Source organism: Panthera leo, chromosome D3 (genome assembly GCF_018350215.1).
Source record: "Panthera leo isolate Ple1 chromosome D3, P.leo_Ple1_pat1.1, whole genome shotgun sequence".
In the NCBI taxonomy this organism is placed as follows: domain Eukaryota; kingdom Metazoa; phylum Chordata; class Mammalia; order Carnivora; family Felidae; genus Panthera; species Panthera leo.
Genome location: NC_056690.1, coordinates 43,492,737 through 43,510,816, shown reverse-complemented (window position 1 = coordinate 43,510,816; position 18,080 = coordinate 43,492,737). Strand labels below are relative to the sequence as shown.

Below are 18,080 nucleotides of genomic sequence, written 5' to 3'. Positions count from 1 at the left end.
TACATAATCAGAATTTCTGTAAAGGATAAGAATTGCCTTCTACCAATACCAAACATGCCCCAAGATAGACCATGTTGGAAACAAAATGCTGTGGTGTGTCTTCAGACAGAAGGAGGTGCCTTCCTTGGGTTTCTGTGGAGTGGCTGGGACACAGCATCTCAGAAATGAGAGCTGCTGGGTGGGCCAAGGTAGGGTTTACATTCACTTAGATTTATGTCTTATGGACCACAGAGCCACATGAAAGAATGCTCCCCTCTGGCATGAAAAATAAAGCGAGCTCCTTCTAGAGGCTCCTTCTGCCATTTGTGACAACATGGATGAACCTGGAGGACATTACGCTAAGTGAAACAAGCCACACACAGAAGGACAAATAGTACATGATACTGCTTAGATGAGGAATCTAAAATAGTCAAAGTCATGGAAGCAAAGAGTAGAATGATGTTCCTGGGAGCTGAGTGGAGGGGGACATGGGGAGATGTTGGTCAGAGAGCAAAAAACTTCCATTACATAAGATGGGTGAGTCCTAAACATACAAGTCCAACTGTGCAGAATAGTGCCTATTGTTAAACACACTGCACTGTATACTTGAAAATTGGCTAAGAGGGTAGATCTTATGTTAAGCATCGTTAATAATAATAATGACAATAATAATAAATAAATAAGAGGGCAGGAGGACATTTTTGGAAGTGATGGATAGGTTTATGGCATAGATTGTGGTGCCAGTTTCATGGGTTTATACTTCTCTCCAGACTCTTCAAGTTGTATATGTTAATCACGCAGAGCTTTTTGTATGTAGAAAGAAATGGGCTCCTTCTAGCTATTTTCCAGTTATATCAGCTGTAGCTGGCAACATCTGAATCATATTCTCAAAATTGCCATGACATTGCATCACTGGTCTCTATACAGAAGAGTATAGAGCTACCTCACAGTACCAGAAACCAAAGCCAAAAAACAATACATGACATCCTTCCCGTCCCATTGTTCCATGAGTAGAGAACAGCCATCATTACTGGAATCATTGCTGGGTTCTATTTCAGGGTCTGGAGGACTTTTCTTGTAAGTCAGGTGTTTTCTCTGGTATTCTATTCTGAGGTCCCAAATTCACCAATATTCAGGAAAAGCATCAAGGCAGTAGACTAAATATATCAATGCTAGAGTGATATTGAGTAATTTTTGCCTGAACTTTTAAATAGATATCATTGTTTGGGGATAATATTCAGAATGTGTTCCATCTTTCACATTGTGTGCATCCTTATATGTGGATGCACATCCTTATACATGTGCAGAGGAGCATATAGTGATTCATCTGCACTGAAATCTAAATAACTTTCCAATCACTACAACCCCCTCCCACCCCACCGAGTAAGAATGTAGGTTTCCACCAGTTCTGCCCCAGCTTCCTCTCCATTCACACACACCCTGCTCAGCTGGCCCTCTGCACAACCCCCACCTTGGTGATAACCGGCATATCCAGAGCCTCCTGTAATGCAAACGTAACGTAAATGCAAGTATGAAAAACAAAAACAAAAGGGCCTGTGATACACCTTTCAACTCTTCTTTCTCTGCTATCCCTACCCTACCTGACAGCACAGAGCTAGCTCAACAGAAGAGACATTCTCTTCTCGGATAAGCACATGCAGACTATTTATCAAAAATAGTCAGGGAGGGGCCATAGGGTATTTGCAAGCGATTTCCATCACTTTTCTGGACAGGTGGTAGGTGAGGAATAAACCTAATGTGCCTGCACAGTCTGCCTAATGAGAAGACATTTTGAGATTTGTCCCTGTGTAGACAGAATAATAGCTGCCCAAAGATATCTACACCCTAATCTGCAGGACCTGTGAATATGTTGTGTTACGTGGCAAGGGGAAAGTAAGGTTGTAGATGGAATTGAGGTGCTGGTCAGCTGATCTTAAAACGGGGAGATTATCCTGAATTATCCATGTGGCTACAAGGGTTCTTCAAAGTGGGAAAGAGGGGCACCTGGGTGGCTCAGTCGGCTAAGCGTCTCTTAATTTCAGCTCAGGTCATGAACTCACGGTTCATGAGAGCCAGCCCCATGTCAGGCTCCACGCTGAGCATAGAGCCTGTTTGGGATGGTCTCTCTCCCCCTCTGTCTGCCCCTCCCCCCCTCACATGCAAGTTTTTTTTCTCTCTCAAAATAAATAATAAACATTTTTTAAAAAGCAGAAGAGGGAGGCAGAACAAAACCCATAGAGATGGTAATATGAGAAGGCCCCTACTTTGCTGCCTTTGCAGGTAGAGGAAGAGGGCCATGAAGTAAGGACTATAGTTGGCCTCTAGAAATTGGAAAGGCAAGGAAATAGATTCTCCCCTAGAGCCTCCAGAAAAAAAAAAAAAAATCCCCTGCCAACACCTTGATTTTAGGCCAGTGAGACCCATTTCAAACTTCTGACCCACAGAACCAGAACATTTGTATTATTTCAAGCCACTACATTTGTGGTATTCTGTTACAACAGCAACAGGAAATGAATACAAGCCTCTTGTCAATTATGATGGCCAACATTGCCTGAGTGAGCACTGTGTATCTGGCAACCTTCATGGATGGGTTTTATTTGTCATGATTGTCCTAAGTGCTAAAATTAGAAAAGTAGCTAAAATTGAATAATGAACACCATTAAAAGGAAAGAGGCAGCAATAAAAATTCTGAAATATTTTGGTTATTAGTATTTTTTTCTTTGATTGTGATTTCATTTTTGTCTCCATATGGGAGAATTTCTTTCCTACCTCAATCTTTCTAGACCTAAGTTCCTACTGAAAGAGAATAAAATAGCTCTTGTAGTTGTCCTCACTTGCCTCATGAATCCCTGGCAAGGATAGATGGCGTTGAATGAAACTGTGTGGTGCAGTAGCCTGATGCAATGCTGGTTGCTGGGAGATATGAGCTCTAATCCCACATTGGAGAGTGTTGCTGCCTTTAATTTTCCCTCTGACTGGGGTGGGGAGACAGAGGCAAGTGGGGAGAGGAGATGGTTGCTATGAGTGACAGCACTGGAAGTAGCTGCCTAGAAGGGTCTAGAGCTCAGTGATGGGTTACTGTCATGCCATGGCACAGAATGAGGAATTGGTATCACATGGACCTGGAATTTGCCATCCCCAATCTACACACCAGGTGTTCAACTAGATGCTGGGAATAAGACCATGATTATGACACAGCTCCCTGACTTTTAGGAGCTCAGTCCAGAGAAAGGAAAACAGATCAGTGGACAACTACAAGACCATTGTAACTGAAATGACAGAAAAAGGTATGGAAGAATGACATGATTCAAATGATAAGACCAAATCCCTTCCCTCAACGGGCTCAGGGTCTAACAGAGAAGGTAAGAAAGCAAACAGTACATGAAGCAGAAACAAGCTCTACAGTAGAACTCCTCAGTGACTACAGAGGACCGTTCAGGAAGGCAGCTGAGAAGAAATGGCTTCCTATTCAACAAAAGGAGATGGTTGCCTTACACACCACATGATGTAACCAATGCCTCAGAGGTTTTTAAGCAACAGATTTCACAATTTATCTCAAAATGAAATGTTTTGTTTTAAAATGTTGATGGTTCAATATAGGAGAAAATCATTGGGTTGTAAATTAATAATAAATGTTTCCTAATGTGAAACATTCAGTTGAGAACTGTCAATTTTCTGTTGGATTGACTTCTTTTTCACATCATCATTTTCATATGGATTATTAGTTCTTCCAGAAAAAAAAAAGGGTTTCTCAAAAGTTGATCTGCTTTAGATGTTTTCCTAAATTCTTGATCCATTGTTTATAACATCATATATATGAAATGCAAAAGGAATAGTAATAAAGTAAATGCCTACCACCCAGTTTTAGAAATAGATATTCCCAGTGCCTTTGAAACTCCAATGTATTTCCCAATTTTGGCTTTAAAAGATTAAAATAATTATTAGAAAAATTTTTTAAAAAGTTTAATATTTATTTCTGAGACAGAGAAAGACATACAGACAGATGGACAGACAGAGTGTGAGTTGGGGAGGGGCAGAGAGCAAGGAGACACAGAATCCGAAGTAGGCTCCAGGCTCTGAGCTGTTGACACAGAGTCTGACGCAGGGCTCAAATTCACAAACCGTGAGATCATGACCTGAGTCAAAGTTGGACACTTAACTGACAAAGTCACCTAGGAGCCCCTAGAAAAAACTTTAAATAGAAAGAAATCCAAAGAGAAAAGCAGCTTACAACTCCCTATTTAGTTAATCCATCGACATCAGAAATAAAAATAATAAAAGTAAGACACACTAAATTTAAAATAATTCAAATATAGGGGTGCCTGGGTGGCTCAGTTGGTTAAGTGAGTCTTGATTTTGGCTCAGGTCATGATCTCACAGGTTCATGAAATGGAGCCCCACATCAGGCTCTGTGCTGACAGCACAAAGCCTGCTTAGGATTCTGTCTCTCCCTTTCACTCTCTGCCCTTCCCCCACTTACACTCTCTCTTTCTCTAAAAAATAAATCAACGTTTTTTTAAAAAATTAAAAAATAATTCAAATATATAAAAGAACAAAACAAATGAAAGCTGCCCTCTCACATCCCATCAAGTATGTCTTCCCAAAGATTCCTCATAATTCCCTCCAGAAAATAAAACCATATGCATTAACTTTTCTGAAGGAGGAGTGTACAAATAATAATGAATAATAATAATAGTAATGTGATTGTTGGATTAAACAGTATGTGCAATTTTTTTTTTTTTTTTTTTTTTGGGGGGGACAGAGAGAGACAGAGCATGAACGGGGAGGGTCAGAAAGAGAGGGAGACACAGAATCGGAAACAGGCTCCAGGCTCCGAGCCATCAGCCCAGAGCCTGACGCGGGGCTCGAACTCACGGACCATGAGATCGTGACCTGGCTGAAGTCGGTCGCTTAACCGACTGCGCCACCCAGGCGCCCTATGTGCAATTTTTAATAGATGTCAAATTGTCCTAGCAAATGGTTGCAACAATGGACCTTCCTATGATTGAATATGGAAAGATTTTGAAAGAACTGGTAAGACAAAGAAATGACATCTAGTCCATGCCTTTAAAATGCAGACTCTAATGACATTAATGTGTAAACACTATGTTACCTGCAGACTCTAACCATGGAAGCCTGAGTTCAGAGATGTGGCCTGTGCAGAACAGGGGACCGTGTGCAGAACTTGGCCAGAATTTGTCAGAATGTTTCCAGTTTCATGCAAGATGCCAAAAATGTCAGGATTACCTGTGGGAAGGTAAATAATCATTATTTTCTCAAGGTTTCAATAGTATTCTGGTCAGAGGTCAAAATCACACTTTTGCAAGCATCATAGATTCATTTATTTTCCTTCAAGCACTTTTTATGCATGTTTATTTCCATCTAGGGGTGTTCAGCATAGTTTTATAAGCTTTTATTATTCAAAAGTAGGTCAACTCGCTTTTTTCCTTATTTAAAATTCCCTCCTGTTCCTGTGAAACTTTTTGTGGTTAAAGACAGAGAAACACTAATGTGTGCAAAAGAGAAGTAGGAGCAAATTAAGGCACTCTTTCCTTTTTACCACAAGGAAAAAAAACCCCACCACGGAAGCAATCTTCCCATTGTGTAAGCAAATTGTTAGCCACGTGAGTTTTTGTTTTTACATTTTTTTCTTAAGTTTATTTATTTATTTATTTAGAGAGAGCTCAAGAGGAGCAGAGAGAGAGAATCCCAGGCATACTCCATGCTGTCAGCAGGAAGAGCCCCATATGGGTTCCATCTCATGGAGAGAGATCATGACCTGAGCTGAGATCAAGGGTCAGGTGCTTAACAGACTGAGCCACCCAGGTGCCCCAACTGAGTTTTATTTTTAAGTGGCATTAACTCTTTCCAGCTGGTGGGTAAATCACTAATTAGAATTTAAATATGTAAAGTGGCTCCTCATACAGTCTTACCCCTCCCAGACCTAGCAAAGAGTGACCTTCGGTTCCTTCCCCAGGCGAGAAATCCTTCTCTTGCCTGGCAGCCCCCCTTCTCCCACCCTTCCCTTAGCTAAAGTCACTCCTCCCACCTGCTAGGGCCCCAACACATTTTCTTACAAAAGCCACGAGATTTCAATTCCTGTGTTTCTGCATTTCACCTCGCTAAAGGAAGGAAATTCTAAAAAGCAAGGTTGAATAGAAACTGGACCTTTCTGTTATTTCTCCTGAATTGTGAATTGAGTGACTCTGCACCTCTGTTTCATCATTTGGAGAATGGCAATAATATATCTATTTTATATGGGTGTTTTGCAGATTAAATAAAATGGCTGACATACTAATGATTTTCATTATTCAAGTCTTTGCTTTTTAAGTCACAGTTATAAGGTTGCATACAGAAACAGTTTTTTTATAACAGAAAAATTTACACAAATACACTGACTGCCTACAAAAATAGTCTCACGTAAACATCCCATCTATGTATCATTAACTTCCTTTCAACCAGTTAAGAACTTTTATGAATAATCTCTATCATAAAATAATACAAAAGATGGGAGGGGGGATTGGAGGAAGGTGGTCAATAGATACAAGCTTCTAGTTATGACATAAATAGGTGCTAAGCATGTAACCTTCAACATGATGACTACAGCTAACACTGCTGTGTGATGTATAGGAAAGTTGGTAAGAGAGGAGATCCTAACAGTTCTCATCACAAGGAGAAATTTTGTTTTCTTTTTGTTGGATCTATATGATATGATGGATGTTAACTCAACCTATTACAATAAGTATTTCACAACATATGTAAATCAGACCATCATACTTTACATCTTATACTTATATCTGTCAGTTACTGCTCAATAAAACTGGAAAAAATATGGAAGAAATCAGATTATATAATACAAATGTCTCAGATATCAATATACATCAGACAATGCATCAGATATGGTACAAATCAGGTAATATAGAATACATGCAATGTGTTTAAAAAATTTTGTTTTTAATTTTAAGTAGACTCCCCACCCAGTGTGGAGCTTGAACTCAAGACTCTGAGATTAAGAGTTGTGTGTTCTACCAACTGAGCCAGACAGGTACTCTGAATACATGCCATGTTAATCAACTGCTGCATAGGTAAAACATCAAGAAAAGAATGTTCTAATGTGCTCCCATGTAACTTAAAACTTTTATTATAAAATGCATTTTGTTATAAATGTACAAAGAGTAAAAGAACAAAAACCCAAGTGCCTACATCCTGGATTAAGAAATAAAACATCACCAAAATAGATGAAACTTCCTTTGTGATCTTCCAAATCACATCCTCCTTATCTCCTCAAAAGGAAACTATTTTGAATTTAGTGTTTATTATTTCTTTTCTCTTCTTTATACTGTTATCACATGTATATATATATAATACACACAGCATATTTGGCAATGCCTTACATGTTTTTAATTTATATTGTCAAAGTATCATTTTTAACTTTAAAACTATGACTTGTACAAATATAAAATGAGCACATGTCAAGATTAATTTATCCCATTAATGAGGGAATCAGCAAAGTATTAAAGCTGTTACAAAGGAGTACAAGACAGACTGAAGTATTTACAGTCAAAGATAGAATGTTGAAGTCAGATTGCAAAATTAGATATAATTTTGCCCTAAACTATGCCCTAAAGGGCATAAAACTATGCCCTAAAGGGCAATAAAACTGTAAGTTTTGCAGTTATGTTTTCTATCGGGCCAAAATAATTTATATCTCTACTGGACAAAAAACATTTGCAACTTTTCAATCTAGGATGTTCTCTGGCCCTGAGCAACACTAAGTAGTAAATCCAACAAAAGATCATTTCTTTAGAGAATCAAAGAATCTGTAGGTAGGCAGGCCTCTTAGGCAATGTTTGACATGACATTAAAAAGGTATGCAGCCATTTTTTTTTTCTTTTTAATTTGAGAGAGGACGCAAACATGAGCCGGGGAGAGGGACAGAGGGAGAGAGAGGGAGAGAATATGAGAGAGAGAGAGAGAGAGAGAGAGAATCTTAAGCAGGCTTTATGACCTGAGCTGAAATCAAGAGTCAGACGCTCAACCGACTGAGCCATCCAGTGCCCCAACATGCAGCCATTCTTCTGCCTTGTTTCCAAATTTTGGATACTTTTTCTTAACAGTGTAAATATATTGCTTATGTATTCTTTTGCAGCTTGGTTATACAGTATAGTTTGGGACAGTTAGCCATATGAATACATGTTCTGATTCATTAATTCACTGATGTGTTGGTCTCTGTAGGCATATCACAATTTACCCATTCTCCTTAAGTGTATTTAAGTTGTTTCCATGTTTTTCTATTACAAACAACCCTTCTACATTTTGTCAAACAATAATTTTGCCTCTTTAATCAATATTTGATTCTTTCCTTGTTCTAAGACTATGTACATAGCTATAATTATAGATATAAGATCTTATAAATCTTATAATAAATAAATCTTATATTTGATAAATATTTTCCAAGAGATCATAAATCTTTTTGTTTTTCCACTATTTACCATACATTTTTGTCCTGATTTTAATTTTTTATTTATACAATAGATGATCCTTTTTTAATATTTATTTATTTTTGAGAAAGAGAGAGAGCATGAGCAGGTTAGGGGCAGACAGAGAGGGAGAGAGAGAATCCCAAACGAGTTCCGTGCTATCAGTGCAGAGTCCTACACGGGGCTTGAACTCACAAACCGTGAGATCCTGACCCCAGCCAAAGTCAAGAGTTGGCTTCTTAACCAACTGAGCCACCCTGGTGCCCCTGGCCTTGATTTTAAACAGATTTTCTGTAAGTGACTATTTTCCTCTTTTTCCATATCTATTACTGGTACTGGATATAACAATTCAAAATAGTAGTTTCCTTTTGAGAGAACAGAGAGGTTTTAATGTGGAAGGGGCACAATGGGAGTTTCATGTATTTAGGTAATATTTTATTTCTTAATATAGTTGGTAGGCACATGGGAATTATACCAAAGAACTTCTGTGTCCTGCCCACTTTGTTAAATGACATTTAACTATCAATTAAATTAGATCTCCTTTGAATGTGACATAGGCAATATTAATAATTACTTAAGAACAATAGGCATAAATTGAGACCTCTCCAAGGCAGAAGGGAACGTATGTATTGTAGATTAAAAACAAAATGGCCACAGTATTTTGTGGTTTCTGCCATCAAGAGATAGTCTGCTTTTCCAGTCCATGAATCTGGGCTTGGCCATGGGTCTGTCCTTAGTGAATGAGACATTGGCAAATGTGACCAAAGTGCAGACTTGAAACATGCTTGTAAATTAAAGCTTGTCCTTCCTCTCTTGCAGTTGGAAACCTATCTACCGTATGAACATTTGTGTATCTCCTTTGGAGAAATGCCTATTCAAATCCTTTGCCCATATTTTAATTTTATTATTATTATTTTTTTTTTTTTAACAATTTTTTTTCAACGTTTTTTTATTTATTTTTGGGACAGAGAGAGACAGAGCATGAACGGGGAAGGGTCAGAGAGAGAGGGAGACACAGAATCGGAAGCAGGCTCCAGGCTCCGAGCCATCAGCCCAGAGCCTGACGTGGGGCTCGAACTCACGGACCGCGAGATCGTGACCTGGCTGAAGTCGGACGCTTAACCGACTGCGCCACCCAGGCGCCCCTAATTTTATTATTTTTTTAATGTTTATTTATTTGAGAGAGAGAGAAAGAGGAAAAGAGAGGAAGAGAGACAGAGAGAGAGAGAGAGAGAGAGAGAGAGAGAGAGAGAGAGAACATGATTGGGGGAAGGGCAGAGAGAAAGGGAGAGACAGAATCCCAAGCAGGCTCCATGCTGTCAGTGCAGAGCTGGATGCAAACTGTGAGATCACGAGCTGAACCGAAATCAAGAGTTGGCCACTTAACCAACAGAGCCACCCAGTTGCCCCATGTTATTATTTTTTTTTATTGTTGAGTTGTAAGAGTTCTTAATATATTCTAGATACTAAACCCATATCAGATATATTATTCACAAATATTTTCTCCCATGTGCTGCCTTTTTACTTTTGGAATGGTGCCCTTTGAAATACGATAATATTGTTTTGATAAAGTCTAATTTGTCTATTTCTTTTTTTCTATTTTTGTATTTTGATGCCATATCTAAGAAACCATTGCCTAATCCAAGATCCCATAGATTTATACTTAAGTTTCACCTAACAGACTTATATATTTAGTTCATATGTTTAGGTGTCTGATACTTTTTTTTTTTTAACGTTTATTCATTTTTGAGAGTCAGAGAGAGACAGAGCATGAGCAGGGAAGGGGCAGAGAGAGAGGGAGACACAGAATCCGAAGCAGGCTCCAGGCTCTGAGCTGTCAGCACAGAGCCCCATGCGGGACTCAAACTCACAAACTGTGAGATCATGACCTGAGCTGAAGTCGGACGCTCAACCAACTGAGCCACCCAGGCGCCCCTCTGATACATTTTGAGTTCGTTTTTGTATATGGTGTGAGGGAGGAGTCTAACTTCTTTCTTTCACAGTTGGATATCCAGTTATCTCAGTTCTACTTCTTGAAAAGACTGTTCTTTTCCCCATAGAATTATCTTGGCATCTTTGTTGAAAATCCATTGACAGCAAATGTAGGGTTTATTTCTGGACTCTCAATTCTATTCCATTGATCCACATGTCTGTCCAAAGCCAATACCACACTGTCTTGACAGTTGTACTGTGTAGGAAGTTTTGAAATTAGGAAGTGTGATGGTCCAACTTTGTTCTTCGTTTTCAAGATTCTTTTGGTTATCCTGGGCCCTTTGCCTTTCTATATAAATTTTGGGATCAGCTTGCCAATTTCTGCAGAAAGGAAATTCGGCAATCGATAGATCAATTTGTGGAGTATTGCCGTTCTAATAATATTAAGTCTTCCAATCCATCAGCGTGCCTTTCCATTTATTTAAATCTTCTCTAATTTCTTTCAAAGATGTTTTTTAGTTTTCAGTTACAAGTCCTCCACTTAAAATTTTTTTCATGAGCATTCCCTCTCTCTCTGGCCTCCCCCGCTCATCCTCTGTGTGTGTGTCTCTCTGAAAAATAAATACACATTAAAAAGGGTGGGGGGGTGCCTGGGTGGCTCAGTGGGTTACGTGTCCGACTTGGGCTCAGGTCATGATCTCACCGTTCATGAGTTTGAGCCCCACATCAGGCTTTGAGCTAACAGCTCAGCCTGGAGCCTACTTCAGATTCTGTGTCTCCCTTTCTGCCCTCCCCTGCTCATGCTCTGTCTCTCTCTGTCTTTCTCTCTCAAAAATAAACATTAAAAAATTAAAAAAAATTTTTTTCATAAGCAATTTGTTCTTTTTGATGCTATTGTGAATGCAGTTGTTTTCTTAATTTCAGTTTTGGTTTGTTCATAGTATATAGAAATACAACTGATTTTTATATATTGATCTTGTATTCTGCAACCTTGCTGAACTGTTTATTAGTTTTTATAGTTTTCTGTGTGTATGTATGTATTCCTAGGACTTTCTACATACAAGATCATGTCATCTGTGAATATAGTTTTACTTTTTCCTTTCCTGTGTGATTGTATTTTGCATGAAGTTTCACCTTTGTTCCATGAGAATCTTTTTTCCTGGTGATCTCTTAAAGAGGAAATGAGTGTCCCTTGTAGAATTCTGCTTGCCTAAATCATGAGGAAAATCACCACCTTCTTCCCCCATAATTAAAATCTATATATTTATATTACTATTCTAAAAGTTAACAACTCTGAAGTTGCACATGAAGACATTTTAAAAGAATATCTGAATCTCCTTTCAAATGTATACTATATCTTAACTGTAACTCCCTTTGTTTTCAAAATGTTTTCATGAATCACTTTTCAAAAGTATGCTGTTACAAGTCGGTTTCCTTATAAGTACAAGGGTCTCCTTCTCCTAAAGATCTCAAAATGATTTCTGAAAAAGTATGAGACGCGAGGGAATCTCGGGTTATATTTTAAGTATCAAAAAGAAACCTACAAATTGATGTATAAGACCTCAGATGAGGTAGTCACCCAGCTCTGGTTGGTGAATTCTCTCCTATCCCTATTTTCCTGAAGGCATGGCTTTTTAGTAAACAGGAAAAGACACAGTGTAGAAAGTCTGTGGTCTTTCTCCATAACAACAACCTCTTACGGTCCCAAATGCCCTAACACAGACTCATCCATAGTCTGCAGATAATCTTTACACAATATCAAACAAGTTGCTCATCAGCACAGCTATGTTAATTCCTATAATCCTGTTTCAGTTCAGATGGGCTGTTGTGCAATATAGCACAGAGCTGCAGAATCTCAGTGGCTTGTAAGCACAAAGGTTTATTTCTCACTCTGTGCTGTGTCAATTACAGTTTGAGTGGAAGGCCTGATACCTCCACTATATGGAAGAGAACTAGTTCTGCCATCAGGGGAAGGGGAACATGATAAATCCTTAACTGTTCTTTAGGCTTCCTCCAGAAGTGAGACACATCACTTTGAAGATGGCCACACTCAACTTCAAGGTGGCAGGGAGGCCCAGTCTCCCATGTGTCCCAATCGGAATATCAGTGAGTCGTCCAAATGACCTTCAGAGACATTACCAAAAGGAGGAAAAGGAAAAGGAACATTTGCTAAATCACCAATATGTGACTGTCTTGTGATCAAGCACTTTACAGTGTTGTTTCATTCATAACCATTTTACCTAATTGAAAACTCACTCAAGATCAAAAGCCTGGAAATAGAAAGCTTAAGGGCTGGGATTTAAACCCACATCACCCACCTCCAAATTTCATGGGCATTTTCCTTTACCATGTTACGTTCTTCTTTGCTAGACTGTCCCGATGTACCTGAACTGCACACAAAAGTAGATGAGGCCCTCAGATTGGTCAACGTGTCCCATGAGCAATATGCCCAGATTCTCCAGATGACCCAGCATCACCTGGAGGACACCACATATCTGATGGAGAAGATGAGAGAGCAATTTGGCTGGGTGACTGAACTGGCAAACCAGACCCCAGGAACTGAGAGCACCTTCAACTCCATAAAGGTAATGGAGAGACCCAAGAACAGATACGGAGATTACATGTGCATACATTGATATTTTTTCTGTTAATTCACTTATTAAGCACATCTGCATTTGAAAACAAGCTGTAGGAGGATATTCATATTTCCATCATGATTGTATTCAGGCTGACCTGCTACAATGTAGTGCATGGTCCTTAGAAATAAGAAATTCCTTGGGAATGCAAGCTGGTGCAGCCACTCTGGAAAACAGTATGGAGGTTCCTCAAAAAACTAAAAATAGAACTACCCTACGACCCAGCAATTGCACTACTAGGCATTTATCCACAGGATACAGGTGTGCTGTTTCGAAGGGACACATGCATCCTAATGTTTATAGCAGCACTATCAACAATAGCCAAAGTATGGAAAGAGAATGTCCATCGATGGATGAATGAATAAAGAAGATGTGGTATATATATATATATATATACACACTACACACACACACACACACACACAGTGGAGTATTACTCAGCAATCAAAAAGAATGAAATCTTGCCATTTGCAACTACGTGGATGGAACTGGAGGGTATTATGCTAAGTGAAATTAGAGAAAGACAAAAATTATATGACTTCATTCATATGAGGACTTTAAGAGACAAAACAGATTAACATAAGGGAAGGGAAACAAAAATATAAAAACAGGGAGGGAGACAAAACGGAAGAGACTCATAAATATGGAGAACAAACTGAGGGTTACTGGAGGGGTTATGTGAGGGGGGATGGGCTAAATGGGTAAGGGGCACTAAGGCATCTACTCCTGAAATCATTGTTGCACTATATGCTAACTAATTTGGATGTAAATTTTAAAAAATAAAAAAATAAAACAAGTTAAAAAACAAACAAACAAAAAGAAATAAGAAATTCTATAAAGAAAACCAATTTAAAATGGAAAATATCTTCTAATCCAGACATGGCCAATTCTGCTTAAAGCTATAGGAATATAATTAACTTATGCAAGTAACCTTGAAGAAACCTGATCAGTGCAGTTTTGGAGAGACAAGACTTACAGGTAAAGCAAAGAGTTCAAATGCTGACCCTGATACTTAGCAGCTGAGTAAGTTTGGGAAAGTTCCATACCTTTTCTAGGTCTGTTTTTCCACTTGAAAAAATGGAAATAATAACAGCTAACTCAAAACTGATGTTTGTAAGGCAGTTAGTATAGGTTCCTTACTCAAAGCAAGGGCTTTGTAAATTTAGCTCTCAATAGTTTTTGAAACAAAAAGCTGCTGACTTACCTTGAGAGTTATGTTTACATCAAAACGTAGTGCCATCTGAAGTTGCACTTTATGCCATGTTTCCCACATTCAGTCAACAGCTCCTGTTGCATAACATAGAACAGTGACTGAATTTCTCTTCTGACCAACTCCTCCTACCCTCACTCCCACAACCCACACTAGGTTAACAAACAAGGCTAGTGACTCCCGAAGAGGTTAGTATCGGTGGATTCCTAAAAAGACCTGGATACAAAAATCACTGGGCAGAGTAACTGAAGAAGCAATATTTTGTGCAGTGTGGAATGTCAGTGCGTTACTCAGATTGCCACGGATCCTCTTACCAACTTTGGCTGGTGCTGCTGCTAACTGTTCACCCTCTCCTCAACCCTTCTCCAAAGGGTTGCCCTTGGGGCCATTTAAGAGCTCCCTGCTGCATCAGGCTGAGGCCAGAGGTCACCTGAAGCCACATCCTAGATTAGCTTCTCCTTCTTGTCTATGTTGCTTGCCTAATCCCCCAAAAAGTTTCACCTGAAGGCACCCTTAATAAATTGCTGTTGTCAGAGTCTCAGGCTCTGTTTCCAGAGAATCTGACATATGTGACATTCTGTGTCCTAATACATCTGTCTCTTTCAAACTGAATGTTTTGAGACATAGCTTTAGAGAGTCACATCCAGTACATTAAACAAACAAAACAAAACAGAATAGGGCAGACTAAGGAGAAAGAGTGCAGTGTACTTAACAAATCATATGCATATATCATGGAACTTCCATTTCCATTACATGTGTGTGTATGTGTGTGTGTAAATATGAGTGTATGCATATATATATATATATATATATGTATATATATATATGTATATATATATATATATATATATATATATATATAGTGTGTATTTTTGAGTCATGATGTAAAAATGTATTTGTAACTGTTGACCACAGTCAAACAGTTCTGAAAGTCACTCTCCCAACCCGGCTGATTCTCTGACTTATTTCCTTCATCAGCTAGTTTATACTCTAGAGGAGTAAAATAATTCAGTATACTTGATCATTCTTACAAACACACACTTTCAGCTAATGAGGAAAAGGTCTTGTCTTGAAGAATAAAATCTGAAGACAAAGTTGAGTAGTGCTTTCAGTCTTTAGAAAGTTACAGCCAAGAGTTAATTGCTTTCATAATCGTCAGTATTTTCCATTCTATGCTGCAGTTTGTTTCCATTCTAGTGTCTCTGGGTAACACTAATAGGTTTACCTAAAATTCTTTATATTGATAACAAAAGCAGTTCTATATAAAAATCTCCATATAAAATAAAATTATGGTTTTCAGTGATAATTCTTCTAATAGTCATTGTCACTAAAGAGCACTTACTATGTGTCAGGCAATGTTCTAAGGACTTTTTCCATACACCAAATTGTTTAATACTCTCAGTGATCCTATAAGGTATTGTTTTTCACATTTTTCAGATGAGGCACAGAGAAGTTAAGCAACTTGTCTGAGGTCACACTGCTAGCAAGTGGTAGAACAGGGAGTTAAACCCAAGCAGCATTTCTCCAGAATTTCTGGACTTAACCACTTTGCCGAACTACCCGTAAAAGTTATTTTTATCAAAACAACTCTTATTTCATCAAGTAACAGAAAGTGCAAACCCATAACACAGCAAGTACTGAAGAGGCATATACAAGTATGTAAACTTTCTGGCAAGTAAAAAAAGTTATGCCCTTTAGGTTGTAGTTACATGGTGTTAGCTTTATAATTATTTATTAAACTAGACAAAAATGCTTTATGCAGTTTTTATGTGGGTTATATTCACCAAAAGGAAAAGAGCTGGGAGAAATCATGTTAGCTATTTCTTTACATACTAGAATTAAGAAATTATCAGTTTTATTTAGCTTCTTAAGATTTTGCTTTAGTTTTTTTTTTTGATAAGGAGGTTATTTGAAAATGTTTTAAAAATAGTTCTCTTAAGGTTACATCAAGTTGCATGTCAGTACAGTTTCATTTAAATTATTAAAATCAAAGTATGTGCACTTGAGAATTCATTGAGAGTAACCGCCATGACTTTCAGAAGACTGGTTCTCACCAAAATCACATAACAACCATAAATTGTAAATTTCCTAGGAAAATACAGTATAAAACTTGGTGCGTCACATAAATAGTTGTGACTCTGATGGTAGCGCTCACCAAATATTCTGTCCCAAATATTCTGTCTGCTCACTCATATTTTCTAGCTCCTCCTGCTGTTAAATGGTGCCATGTGGCAAGTCCCGGCCAGTGAAATGTGAAGAAAACTGACAAGGGTTATTTCTAGACTGAGATAGTGCAGGGCTTATACACTCTCCGTGTCTGCCAGGGGCACAAAGAAAGCCATGCATTCCTCATGCTACAGCCATGAGATGACCTGCCAGTGTCATCCAGGGTCCTGAATGTTGGAGGCTATACAGAGCCCCTGAAATGGACATGTAACATGAGCAAGAAGTAAATGTTTGTTGTATGAAGCCACTGGGATGTTGGGGCTACTCTGTTACCTCAGCATAACCTAGCCTATCCTGACGAATGTGGTATTAAGTTAATCCTGAATGTGCATTGGGGTTTAGTAATCTTTTACTGTATAATCCTTCTTCTTAGGTGGTTCCAGATGTTCACGAAGGGAATTTTCCCAAACAAGATGAAACAATGATAGACTTGAGCATTCTGCCTTCTCCCAATTTCACACTCAAGATCCCTCCTGAAGACAGCGATGACAGTTCTAACTTCATTAGCTACGTGCTGGCAAAAGCTGTGCAGCATTTTAAGAAACACTTTTAAAATTGGTAAGCAGAGTGCCAGGTTAAACATGCTTTGTTGATAGGAATAGATGATTCATAAAAGAGAAAAACAACAAAACTAGTTTTAAAATACTTGGAAAATATGTTCAACCTCATCGGTAATCAAAGACATAAAAATTAAGACACGATAGCATCATATGCCTATCAAACATGTAAATTTTTTTAAAAAATACAAAATCGTGATAGGAGTGTGATGAAATGGGAATTCTTATATGTTATTAGCAAGAACACAAACTGTTGTTGCCTTTTTGAAAATAGCTTTTGGAAAAGCTATTTGAGGGGCACCTGGGTGGCTCAGTTGGTTGAACAGCTGACTCTTGATTTCGGCTCCACCATCTCCTGGTTTTGTGAGTTCAAGCCCGAGTTGGGCTAGCAGCACAGAGACTGCTTGGGATTCTCTCTCTCCCTTTCTCTCTGCCCCTCTCCTGCTTGTTCTCTCTAAATACATACATACATACATACATACATACATACATACTTAAAAAAATAACAATAAAGAGTCCCCTGCCCATCCTTCAAATCTGTATTTGCAAAATTATTTAAAATAGTAAAAATTTAAAAACAATCTTAATGGTTAAAAACAAGAGAATGGTTAAGTAGGTTGTAGCTTAATATCTTCTAAATTAGTGGCACAATTAAAACTGCATGTAACATTCTCTTTGGGTAATATGATCAATCTTAAAGAATAATTAAATTTTAATTCTAAATTATCATTCATAAGGGACATTGTTAGCAGGTCAGTGTATAATTAAGCTTGATATTACAGGATTTGCTGCCTGTCCCTTTAAGTTTTGGAGAACTTTTTTTCAAGTTATAATAGTCAAACAATCAATATCTTTTTAGCATCTACTAAGTGAAGGCACAAACCCAGGTACTGTGGAGGAGAAAATGATGAATTTGACAAGATTCTTTCCCAAATGAGCTCTCTATCCAGCAGGGGATGGAGTGGGAGTTTACAAAACATACATATAACAATGACACAAGGTGGCATATAGCCAGTCCCAAGATGGGGGCCTTTGGGAACTGAGGAGAGGACACTTTACT

The 18,080-nt window shown here is 38.3% G+C and overlaps 1 protein-coding gene across 2 annotated transcripts in view; it reads left to right on the top strand.

Annotated features, from left to right (window-relative positions):
* CLUL1 (clusterin like 1) overlaps positions 1-18,080 on the top strand; it is a 36,904-nt gene that overhangs the window by 18,412 nt on the left and 412 nt on the right. The window contains exons 6-9 of one of the 2 annotated variants that reach the window (XR_006195252.1): positions 5,099-5,236; positions 12,762-12,976; positions 15,675-15,892; positions 16,837-16,922. Coding sequence is in view for 1 of the 2 variants with exons in the window: in XM_042910530.1 (XP_042766464.1) it covers positions 5,099-5,236; positions 12,762-12,976; positions 16,837-17,016 (533 nt within the window). In the remaining variant the exon portion in view is untranslated. Of the gene's footprint in view, positions 1-5,098; positions 5,237-12,761; positions 12,977-15,674; positions 15,893-16,836; positions 17,022-18,080 lie in introns of those variants that run through there. The other variant, XM_042910530.1, reaches the window with a different exon arrangement.